Consider the following 13438-nt stretch of genomic DNA (forward strand, 5'->3'; position numbering starts at 1 on the left):
TGATATATACTGATTTATAATGTACCTATTTCATTGTATATGACATTTATTACTGAAGCTATTGTTGCTTGGTGTGAGCAGGAGATGAGAAAGTACTGATTTTCATTTGCAGTATATTTTTGAAACAGTGTCTAATAATTATAATAGGATAGTACTGTATTAATGACAACCTAAAGATTTTACTGTACAGGACTGATATTGCTGTCAGTCCTGTACAGTGAAATGACTTCACAGTATTATTAAGCATTTATAAAAGGCTTAAAGCTAGGACTTAGACATCTTTTTGCTGTCTCTTTGATGGTGTGAGATTTTAATTAAAGCCACTTAGTGTATTCAGAGTAACAGCTAACTTATGTATGGGTTAGCTGCCTTGAAGTTGTGACGAACAAATTACAGATTATGTATTGGTGTGACCTCCTGGTTGGTAGATCAAGGGCAAAAACACAACAAGACTATTTAATTTTACTAAGTCGTGCATATTGTTTAATGCCATTAACACACAGGGCATGCTGTGCAGCTCCTTAAAATTCAGATGAGCCTGATATCACTGTAGCAGCTTTGAGTGTTGATTTTCTGATGAGTTTAGATTTTAATTGGCTAGTATGGGGATTGAACCCATGACCTTGGCGTTATTAGCACCACGCTCTGACCAGCTGAGCTAACTGGTCATACTTTATGTTGAGTTTTCATCGATATAAGAAAAACTTTCATGATCTTACCACAATGAAGATTTGATAAAAGAGCTCATATTCTAATGTTTTTCAAAATCAATATGTATGATGGTTTAATTTAAAGCCTTCTGCTATTTTTAAGTAGAATAAATCTGATAAGGCATTATAGCCCAATAATGCTTTTTACCATTTGGTAAAACCCATTCTATAATAGATTCTGCAGATTCTGCATGGCTCCTTTGGTTATCTGATGCTGTCTTCATTTTTGACAGCTTAAAAGTGTGTAGGAGCATGGGCGGCTTCACTTGCAGAGGCAGCTTCAAAAAGAACCACATCTCACCCAGACGAGGTCTATTGCTCTTAGGGACTTTACTTGTGTGATGACAATAAAAATATGAGCTTTTCAGCTGGGCAATACTGTCTACCTTGTGGAATTATGAAATAATTACATGTTTGGAAAAAATGCCATGTCTAAACTTCTCTAAGTGTTATCAAAGTGCTGCAGAAATGTTTGAGTGCCACATAAACATTACAGCAATGAGATAATATTATTACTTGATCCCATGGTACATTATGCAAACACTTTTTCTGTGCTGATCAAGAGTCACTCATTTCTGCGTAGCAAATAGTTGTAGTGAGTATGGGCGCACAGTTCGACCCATTTTCTGATTAATTCAGCAAAAATTATTTTACCCCTTCTATACACTCATAAATTGTGTATAGAGAATATAATTTGCATCTCTAGCTGGTTAGGAGTCCATATAGAAAAAGGAGATAGTGGTTGTTACTTGGTACTTTCTTCTGCCCTGATGTAGAGCATTGTTACATTTTTCTCACCATCTATGTGCACAAGCAGTAAACTATATGGAGGCATGTCATAAAGGATACACATTTTTCATAGATGTGACAGGACACATCTATGTCACAAAATGTATTTTACTGTTTTATGTGTTGACCACAAAATGTGTTTTTAGAAAGACACTACTATAAACAGGCAACATAAAGCATGTTTTGTTTGGGTCTCTAATGATGTTAGTATGTCATAGTTTTATTTAGGATAACATAACAAATAAACCCTGAACACTATTTTAACCTTATGTTCGCTGCTATTTAGTTCAAATATAATTATTGCAGATCATTATCGCAATTGTTTACTAACTGACTATAAAAATAATTGTGGTTCAGTTAATTTTAATGACCAATCACATTAGTGTAAAATTACTAGATTGATTTTAGAAGCCCAATAGAGGCTCTGTGTTATGATGTTATTTATTGTATTAAATAAAAGATGTTAAGTATTATGCATGTCTCCTCAAAACAGGCACTACAATCTAGCATAGTGTAAAATGCTCTCTCAAGTGTTTCTGTGGCATCCACTGAGCTTAAGGCCTTACAACCAGGGAGATATTGTTCAACACCTAAAAAGCATGCTTTTTTAGATGAAGCACTTAAAAATATTCCAGGGATTAAAGTTTTAATGTTCTGCAACTGTGAATTAAAGCATGTTTCTGTATCTATTGCTCTAATAGCATCCCAATAAGCAGGCTATATACACAGTATAAACCTACACCTTCACTATATTCCCCAGTAGGTGTGCTCCTCTGCAGCACTACTTATACTCATGAGCTATGCAGCAATTATCCTCAAAGCTACAGTATATTTAATGTTCTTGCAGTTCTCTTTTCCCAACGGTGTCAAATGAAAAGGAATATTATTGTTCCGAGCTATTAGGAGAGCAGAGACTGGTTGACAATGACGGACTCAAGAGAGCAGACTAGCAGTCTCCAAAGCAACTGATATTTTTAGAGGAGGATTGCAGATATAGCTCAGACATTAAGAGCAGTTTAGGACAAAGTAAGTGTGTTTTCCATGTTAGCAAGAAGTTCCGGGAAAGAGGCTACAAATGTTACTGCTTGTACTCTGCTTAAGAAAATAAACTGGTCATCATCAGATGAAATAAAAAAAACAAAACAAAACAGTACATTATGTATTAAAATAGTGATTACAATTGCATCTACGGAACAAACAACATCAACTGAACAAACATGTTTATGGTAGAACAGATCAGGTTTCTTCACTGCTGTTTTAAAATAAATTGGATTTGTCATCAATATTTTCCAGAGTTACATAAAATTGGATCATATTTATCAAAATAAAGCAAATTACCATCAAATACCATCATAGAACTGTCCTGAAAAGGGACAGTGACTACTTTACTAGGGTTGTTGTAAACGAATATTTTAGCAATTGAGTAATCTATCGATTATTCTTACAATTAATCGAGTAATAGGATAAAAAAAATATCAAATAAAATATTGGTAAATCTGGCACAAAACCAGTGTTACTATCAGATATCAATATCAGTCCAATTTTTTATATTTGAGCTTCCCTTATAGTTACTTTTCTGTAGTTCAGAAAATTAACCTGTAACAATAATAGCTCATTTCTAAGTTAACCTGAAGAAAAGTTATACTAAGATCTGAAATTATATTCAATTTAATAATAAAGAGGCAGGCTCACAAATATGCTTGTTTATTGCTAAAGCTTGGAAAAAAACAATTTTCTTTAATTCTCTAAAATATCTTTGCATCTAAAATAACAATGAACAGGATAGATCAGTTCCTGAAAGTGAACACAGTAGTTTTCTCAATAAATAACCGATGTCACAATGATGTCAATTACAGTTATGTAAAATGCATTCCTTTAATTACCACTTTTATTCACCCAAAGATACATTTTGAGTCCATTCAAAATGGATTGAATGGATTCAATCCATTCAATCTGCCACTAGAGAGTTAATCATATCTGAACAGCCCTAAAACACGTGTGACTTTACTCAAGACATTTTGAGGACAGTTTTCTTCTGACCACCATCATCCTGTGACCTCAAGAATTTTGCTATCTGAATACACTTTGTCCTGGGACAATCCACTGACCTGACATGACTTCCCTCAAACAGTAGATACTTGGAAGTCTCTCTGTTAAATATATATTTTAAAATCAACCCTGTTTCTGGTTAGATTAACCAGAAGCAGGTGATTAAACTTATTCTGAGGGAATAATTACAAGAGTTTTTATAAACTCACTTGGTTCCTCTTCAAAGAGAAAACCATGGTAAATCACAGTTTACTGGATTGATTTTATTGCTCTTTGAATTACCTGAGAGGGTACACATCTACTCTGATCTCTTTTGGGGACGATTACTTTGTATTGTGGCTATTTGTTTATTTGCATGTAAAGTGGGTTACTGTGATCTGATTACTGATGATGGATTTTAATGCCAGGTGTGAATGGGTGTGCTTAGTGAGGTCTACATTAGCTGAATCAGCCATGACACATGTTAATGTCAGGTCTGAGCAGGGGCTCTGTGCTGCTTTGTTGTCTGCTCTTCTTACAGCCCTGGTGGAACAATACAATCCATCAGGGGTCTTTAGCCTTTTTAGTGCTACTTCTTACAATTAGAAATTGAAAGTGCTAGAGAAACACATGTTCTTTGTAATTTTCCTGTAAACACTACACCCTCAAAAAATAGCAACTGGTTCTTGGCATCATGTAAGTAAAATGTGGCTGTTCTGAATTTAAGCAGCTATCACATAGCCTTAACATTCCTCTGTAATTGTAAATGCTAATTACCGTTCATATAACTCTTATTTTCCCTTCTTCATTGTCAAGTCTCACCATAGTCAGTTAAGGTTGTTTTGGTTCGAATGTAGGTCTGCTTTCATGGGGTGTATGTTCCTCACTGAAGTGAGCATGAATATGGGCAGGATAATAGGAATGTGTGCGGGATGTGCATGAGCTGTGCATAATGTTCTGATGATGTCATTTGCGGCAACAATCAGCAATGAAGAACCTAAAGGCTGTGGTTTTGATGGACTCAAATAAACCCAGATTTTTTTTTCTTTTGTCTGAAAGACAGTTAGAAGCAGTTCCAGTGACTATAAAAAGTATTCATCCCTTTGAACAATTTACACTTTTATTGTTATTTTACAATTAAGGTGTTGTAAAAAAAACACTAATTGATTAACAAAATGTGACTTTTTTGACAAAAAAGTACTAAAAACTATTTAATGTTAAAGTGAAAACTGATGATGACATAATGACATAATGATGACAAATAATAATAATTAAAAAAACATTTTTCGTTTCATCTCAGTCATTAGCATCTTCACATTAGCAGATGTGAAGATTTAATAAACACAGAGCATTAAATGTGGAGAGTTGTGGAAGCTGGTCTTATTTAAAGAAAGCAATACTAGGAAAAACAAGGTAAAAAAAAGGCCAGAGTTTTTAATTATATTATGACAAATGCATAATGTGGTTTAAAAAAAAGACATCTTCAGACAAACATTGTTGGTTTACATTGAAAGAAAATATTTAATGTAAAAGCTTGTTTCTAGGCCAATTGAAACCCACTTAAATTGCTAGATAGTGACAATTTAGAATGGATTTGCATTACAAATTTCTACAAGTAAGGATCTAAAACATTATACTCTGAGGCAGCTTTCACCAATAACTGATAGATGGAAATAGTAATAAAAAATGACAACTCAAAGTTGGTGCAGGTGAAGATAAAGTTTCAGCTCAACAATCATGTTGAGGTTGTGAAGGACTCCAAAGTAGAGACTGACTTAAATAATGAATAAGCAGAACCTACAGGAACTGGGGGAAGAGCAGGTCATGCAGCATAGGCAGTGTAACAGAAAAGTATAGCAAGGACCAAGAAAAAAACAGGAGATGAATACTGGGGCAAGGGACGAAATTTATTAGGGAATTAATCAGAGGAGTTGTGGTACAGCTGTGTGGGAAGAAAAGCAGGGAAAGTAAGAGAGGGAAAGTGAACTAAGTGGCGAAAGAAATTAAAAACTAAGGGATAAAGACTAAGGCAGATCCAACAGAAATAAATCAAGATGTACAAACAGAACACAATGATAAACACAAAGGAAATAACTCATATGGCAGCACCTTCCTAACACACAGAAAATGAACTGTATATAGCAAGATAGATTGAATATAAATGAGCAACAGGAAAATGAACAGAAACAAAAACTTAAACCCAAACACTCCAAGGATCATGACAGGCTCTTGTATAGGGTACGGTACTTTAAATCCCACATGTGGGTTTTACATTCCCTGGTCCTTCTGATTTTCTCACCAGAGGATAAACAATGCTGCTGCCAGTTTTGTGTTCTATGTGAGAAAGAGAAAAAAGGAAGGGATGAGTGCTCCACTTCCATGCAGCAGATGTTGAGGGAATGGGGGACTAAAATACCAGTGAGGCAAACACATTGAATCGAGTGATTGATAGAGTTTCTGGGAACAGAGTTGCTGGTATGCTGCAGCTAAATTTCCCATGTGGTGTAATGACACAGAGAGGTAGACAGATAAACCTTTTTCCAGTTTTATCAAAGACTCCACAATCAACAGCACATGGTGTACAAACATTAACTTTACTGCTCTTCAGTTCCACAGTGTGCTTTCACAGGTGCATGGACACTATCCTAAAACTATTGACCAACCATTAGCAATTTAGTAAGTTTGCAACCCCTGTCTTCAGAGCTATTTATGGCAGACATAGCAAAGAAACCAGATACTTCATCAGTTTTTCCGCACACAGCATAAGTGATACTACTGCATCATTTGCTCAGTGTATATTTAGCAGTTTTGAATTATTCTAAAATATAAGCATTTTTGAAATGTAAATATTGTTCAAAAAGTCAGCTATATTTAAATTTAAAGATAAAACATTTTAAAATACACCAAGCAACGCACTTTACATGAAAAAAGATCCAGTTTATACTAAGCTATTCTTAATCTGTGTAGTACAAATATATTTTCAAGAAATCATATTATTAAAAAGGTTTTTTTCAGATACCTAATTCAATAAGTTTAACGCATTATTCATGAAGTAATTACACAGTACTTATTCACACAGACCAATGTTTTAAAGCTTTTATCTCTGTTAATTATAAGGATTTTCCACTACCAGCCAATGAAAACATGACTTTTAATATTGGAATATTCCATCAGACAAATTAAAACAGCTTAACAGAAAAATTTGGACTCATTGAAAAATGCGTATTATGCATGTTTAATGTAAACAGTTTCAGTATTGACGTGAGTAATTTCAATTATAACAATAAGTAGTGTACACCCTTAAGAAATAAACAGCCAATGGGAGCAATGGTTCATTCAATGACTGACAGTACAGAAAACATACCCAGGAACTAAACACAAACATAAGCCTGTACTGTACAGTCAGAACAGACTGAATATATTTCTTCATTGAAGGAACTGCTAATCCATTAGCCAGCCAACTGGACACACATAATCCAGAAATATCACTTTTGACTTGTGACATCCATGACCACAAGAAACCTAAACACGCTGCCTTTCTGAGAAACAAGTGGAACAGAGAAAGCAGACATTTGAGGAAAAAAGAAAACATGATTAAATTTATTCATTGTACAGTCAGAACAATAGTGCAGGTCAGTGACTCAAGCAACTCACTGATTTAACTGGAAAGGACTTTTTGTTCCTGGAAGCAAGGAAGCACAACACCACTGTTCATTTAATAGACTTCCCTACACTTTACTCATATTTCCCATTTTCTAACTTAGACTCTGACCTTCTTTATACAATAAGGCTGGCTGCTTTGAACTGGACTAAAGCGTATTATTCCTGCAACAATTCCTCATTGGGCTAGCTTTCTACAGAGCTGTGAGAGTGAAATTCATTATCATTCATACGTCTCTGTGGAATTTTGGCAGCATGACAAAACAGCTCTGTTGAAATGTTCCATAAGGAATTAAACAGCCTATGCTTGGTTGCAACTATGGGATGTTTTATGTTACTGTGCATGAGAATGCCAAAAAAATATGTCATTGGACACACCATTTCTAGAAAGAAATAAACTGACTAGTTTTATCTGAAATAAAATATTTGAAATTAAATACATTCCATGTATTATTTCCTGGCTTGCTTTCAAGGTTATGTGCAATCAATAGACAAGGAGCAGAACGTAAAAGTTCACTGTAAACTATAGATGTTGACATGAACAAAACTCAATTACCTGTTCAACAAGACAAATGACAAAACAGAAAAATAAAACCAGATTGCAATTGCAAAAAATGTATATACTTCCAAATGTTACAATGTTATGGAAGCTTTTTATCAGACTTTAGTAATAACTCATGAAATGAAGACTCTCCCAGATCCTCTGACAAGTCTGTAATGGGAATTAATGCGACACATAATAGCCTAATTGGACCATTTTGTCAGATGAAAGATTTTTAATACCTTACATCACTGATGTTGTGAAATATTACACCTGCAAGTATTTATCAATGCAACTATCTTAAACAGCTCCAAACTAACAGCTTCTTTATGCAATACACCTGTCCAATTGATTATTAACACAAATAGTGAGTCATCCTATAACATGGCAGCAATTCAGTGCATTTAGGGATCTACATTCATATTCAGTAAAGTAAAATTTGCATACCGATGAAGCTTTTTTGTCAAATTAAATGCATCTTTTGAAAAAGATTTTTAAGCAGGTATTTATATTGACGTTTTTTGTATTTTATATAAATGGTAAGTAGCCTTTACTTGAACAGTGCTTTATCAAGTCTAGAGGATCCCTGCACTATATATAGTGCAGGGATATATATATATATATATATATATATATATATACATATATATATATATAACCTTTTTAACAGGTTAAAGGTATTAACCTGTTGAAAAGGTTAAACCCTTTTTGACATGAAAAAAGGTTTGATAATGTTTGTGGGAAATTGACCTATATATTGTTTCAGTTAAAGACTTTACTGAAATAAAAGAACCTTTTAATAATATTCTAATTTATTGAAAATGACTATATATGTATGTATTGCTGAAGTACACAAAGCATCAAAACTGGCAAAACCAAAATAATAAAAATTATTCTTTAGGAGAGAATGGTATGACTGGCTGGTTTGAAGTGACAGAAAGACAACAGTTACTGCAATAGCCATTTCTCATAGTGAGGTATGCAAAATATTATCTCAGAATGCACAACACATCAAATTTAGCAGAAGACAACACCAGATGCCACTCCTGTCAAGTAGGAACTTAGGGAATAATTCACACAGGCTCATCTAAATTTGACAATAACAGATTGGAAAAAATGTTGAGCATTGTTCAAACACCACAGGCTACCCGAGTGTTGTTGCTGACCATGTCCAACCATTTTGACCACAGTACGCTTATCTCCTGAATTTTTCTTCCAGTAGGATGATGACCCATATCGCCAAATACAATGGCGGGGGCGCAGATTTATTTGTGCTGTTAAAAGATATAAAGGCAACACTTTTCTGCAAAGGAGATCTGTAGGAGAAAATATACTGCCACAAAAAACTCATTACATGAAATAATGGGGAATCAATTTTTCAATTCCTCAGTCTTTTAAATGTCAAAAAAATCTGTTTTCTTTCTTCCAATTAGGAGGATTGTGCATATCCCAGTCAGTGAAAATTCCACGTGAACCAAGAGTTGGAGAGTTTGACAAGATCATTCACCGGCTAAGTGAGAACACCAATGCTCGAGTGGTTATTATCTTTGCCAATGAGGACGACATCAGGTGAGAAAAGTGAAGAGTGTAAAAGTGTTCTGTTGATTAATGTTGTTCTGTTGATTAACATGTTGATTATATCCTTACAAGTTTGCCATGGTTGGATACTTTCAAGATACTGTCAATTTATGACTAGTACTTAAAACTAGTTGCTTTATCTTAAGTACCATTTACATCTGCACCATTCTCTGTCAAATGGTGCTTAAGATTTTCAAAGGTTTTACTTGGAAAAGGTTTTACTTGAAAATCTTTTAAAGTAAATACAGTAATATTAAGTACTCATTAGAGAGATTCTATTTTTATTCTATTTCTACTATAATATAATTTTATTATATTTCTGTCATCAGATAAGACATTTTCCTATGTCTTATCTGTGTTAAATTAAAATGCATGACTATGGTGGCAATTATTATCTAACCTTCAAAAAAAATCTTAAAGAGGCAATGATTGTATTGTTCACATGCAGCACTGTTCACATGCAGCACTGCATGTGAACTTAGCTAACATTAGCCAACATTTTAGCTTGGCTTTAGCTAACATTGTCTTTTCGGTACCTGGAGGGCCAACCATTAATACTCCCTTCCATGGTCGACAAATTCCCTTGAAAAAGTCAGGCATCCACATGGGCAGCACTACAGCTTCTCTCAAAAGCTTCTTAGCAGCTTCCAAATCAGCAATATCATCCAAGTGTACATTAGGATTGCGGGAGACGATGTCTCTTCCTAGTGAGTCTACAGTTAGTAGGTCAGCATACACGCTATGGAAGTGGGCAGAGATGTTGATGTCTGGGTCAGAAGTCCCACTGCTCACTGATTTAAGCCAGTCCTGATAACAGGTAATAGGTTGGATATAGAGTAATTACCAAAGGCCAGTGGGATCACAGTGCAGCATGACTGCACTATTGTTGAGATCAGAGTGACCATCGAACATCTCAATGATCTCAAAAATCTGCACAAGGAAAGACGAGAATGAGTTATAACAGGAGAGTCCAGTACAATCAAACAAATGCATGCATATACTGTTTTGTTTTGGTGTTAGGAGAAAACTAAATATGGTATCTGAAACAACATTTTCCCCCCTCGCATTAAATTACACAACATTTTCTTGTTACAGGCAAGAGTTCAAAAATTATTCATATTTGCTAAATGCTAGATTAATTGAATGCAAAACTATTTTTTTTGTTATTTTTTATGTTCAGAGGTCAAATGAAATTGCTATGACTTTAAATGACTTGACTTATGCCAGTTTAATTCACAATATTTAAATCAACTAAAGACACATTGAGACACATGCATTGCTGCTTCCTAGTGTAACATCATCAAAAAATAAATCAGGAGAAATATCAGGAACATAGTTTTATAAACCCACTGGACTGCTATATCCTTGAGTAAAATTTCTATATAGCCACAGATGCTACATTCTGTCCTTTCTATCCATAATAGAGAGGGAGAAGAGGGACTCTGTGTCTCAAAGCCTAACTTTGATGAAATAGCTGAACCAACTTTAAAACACAGCCACAAACATAGAGAAGTTGCAGGTAGAATTTGTTAAAGAAAGTCATTTTGCACAGGAAAACAAGTTCTCAACCAATATGGGCTAATCAGCCATTACTCCTAAAGCAAAACATAAACAGATTGCAGTTTAAATTTATTTCAGGTGTGTGCATTACGTTGTTTGGGTTTTCTGCTGTCGGAGGGATTGGTGCACTTAACAAAATATATGGTATCATGAAGATGGAGCCTTGGCGAAAATTCAAACTGGGAGACTCGACCAGCTTCACCACATCATCTAATCACTACGCCCGACCGCAGCCAATCCGGACCGGAGCTTCACGCCGCTCCAGCCAATCGTCGTCCAAAGACACCTTCAAAAGTCCAAGCTACCCTGGGGTCTTCCTGCTCGTCAGCCGTGCTTCGAACCTACGTGAACGCTTCTCCTACCTCTCCGACATTCAGTCAACAAGTTTCAGCTGCCTTCCGTCCGCCCAGATCCAGGGAGTATCCCTCACCGACCGGCTGCGCTCCTGTCGACTCCCCGCTACTCCTCACCAATCGAACCGCCCTCATCACGCCTTCCTTCGGCCTCCATCTGCGACGACGAGCGGAATTTTCCGTCCTCCCCTCGTTGACGTCGCAGTCCTCCGCTATCTGCCCGGTTCCCCGCTCCGGCTCACCATAGGCTGCTGCGGCTCATTGGCGCTGTCCCCCGCAGCAAGCGCTGGTTGTCTCCACGATCCGCCATCGCTGCACCGACGCACGTCGGCTCTTCCTGCTCGTCCCACCATGGACTCGATCCGTTGCCCGATCGTCTCTCCCAGTTCACCTCCGAGAGGACGTCGCATCAGACCGCTACGCCCACCTCCACCTATCTCGGCTCGCAGCTGGCTTGTCAGCCTCATCAACCCGCAGCTTCATCTGCGCCCATTGGGCGTCGTCTAGGTAAGACGTACCTGCTCCTGACTCGTTCATTCTCCCTTCGCTTTAGTCTCTGTCAGCGTACCAGTGCCTTTAACTCATGTTTACCACGCCTCCTATCGCCGGTCAGTCTTGGCATTTCCAGGGTCGCGACTAGCTGGTTCCGTTAGTTCCCCGCTCAGGCCGCCGTAGCCCTCTCTTCCCTCTGTTGCTAAGATCGCTCCAAATTCTGTCAGTAGTTCCGGTTTGCATTTCAGCTCATTCTGGCCTCCGCCCCAGCTGCCGCTGGTCTCCTAATCGCAGCACCATTTTCTTAAAGCTTTTCATGACTAGTAGAGGGGATCCGCCTAAAGTTCCATATAAAACGCACCTGAAAACAAACGGAGTTATGGGCAATCTTTTATTTACAATTTCTCTTTCTGTAAAAAAGCCGTGCTGCCCCATTCTACTCCAGATCCATGCAAGCAGCCCATCCACACAGATGGCAGAGCGTCCGAGCGCTGCAGCTCCAAAATGGTGCAGTCATCAGGTGTCTGAAAGAGAAAATACCTTAACTATGGACCCAGCAGGTAGATTACCCGAGAGCAGAGACGCAGCCTACCTAGATCCGCGCTTATCATCTGGTGAACCAGGTGGAAACGTAACAATGCTGCAGGAACACACGAATGGCTTCATTAGTAGGTCCAGCATCCACAACAACCGCAATCCCAGCCATTGACCGTAGATGGCTTGACGATCTCAGTCGAGCAATCAGGAACACAAGCCACCCAGGCAGCCGACATACACGGGGAGAAACAGTCACGCACACACACCTTAGCAGCACCATCAATCACGGGGCCGCTCCTGGTGCACAATGCGGGGAGGATGGTTCTCCTTCCCCCCCAGTCGGGCCAATGTCGCACCCCGAGTAGTCTGATCATCAGAAGCCGCTCGTAGGCTCTCTAATTTTGCAGCTTCATCGCAGCCAGACCGGATCTCATCTGCGTACTTTCCAGTCGTCAATCTTAACCTCCACCCTCGAACAGTTAGCTTCACCTGCACAGCGATACAAACTTCACGAGTCCTCTCTCAAGTGATTCATAGTTCACAACGCCGCTCGCTCTGACAGCTTTCTTTCCTCGTCATCCATTGGTTCCGACCCATATCAAGGAGGCACACACACAGTTGGTACGCAGCCATGCGCGCTAGGTGGTCAGCGTCATCTGTACAGCCGTCAGTTCGATTCACGCGACGGGATAAAACCAGCCAACGTTCTTCTGGTAAATGAATGGTCAGTAATTACCGCTGGAGCTAGTCGTAGCCGACCACAAAGCTCGCTCGTTTAAAACAAGCCTCCCGTTCCCCGATAATCCGACTGCTTACCACCAAGCCGGACCGTCGCTGGCAATACGGCTTACGAAGATCTAACTTCCCCGTTATGTGGCCGATTACCTAAAAGCGTCTCGGTAATCCCTTTCTGTCGGTCGCTACCAGCCGTTGGAGCAGGACGTATGGCGAGCCTCATTGGCAGGAAACTAAACTCCGGCCCGACGTTGACTCTCGGTCTCGTGTCCGTGCTGTAGTCTACCGCGCAGTAGGAATCCTGACTTGTTCTACCCTTTTCCTTGCGTTCTCTAAAGAGCTTTTGGGGGATTTACAGGCCCCTATTATTATTTAGCGATCCAACTTCGTCTCATTGCCCCCAGCATAAGATAAAAACAGTCCAGGATTTCGAGAATTACATCCATGCATTCATC

At 38.1% G+C, this 13438-nt stretch overlaps 1 protein-coding gene across 1 annotated transcript in view; it reads left to right on the top strand.

Annotated features, from left to right (window-relative positions):
* LOC102218961 (metabotropic glutamate receptor 4-like) overlaps positions 1-13438 on the top strand; it is a 178149-nt gene that overhangs the window by 129435 nt on the left and 35276 nt on the right. The window contains exon 4 of the mRNA XM_023337217.1: positions 9162-9297. Within this exon, the coding sequence (XP_023192985.1) occupies positions 9162-9297 (136 nt within the window). The remainder of the gene's footprint in view (positions 1-9161; positions 9298-13438) is intronic.

Source organism: Xiphophorus maculatus, chromosome 1, assembly GCF_002775205.1.
Source record: "Xiphophorus maculatus strain JP 163 A chromosome 1, X_maculatus-5.0-male, whole genome shotgun sequence".
Taxonomy (NCBI): domain Eukaryota; kingdom Metazoa; phylum Chordata; class Actinopteri; order Cyprinodontiformes; family Poeciliidae; genus Xiphophorus; species Xiphophorus maculatus.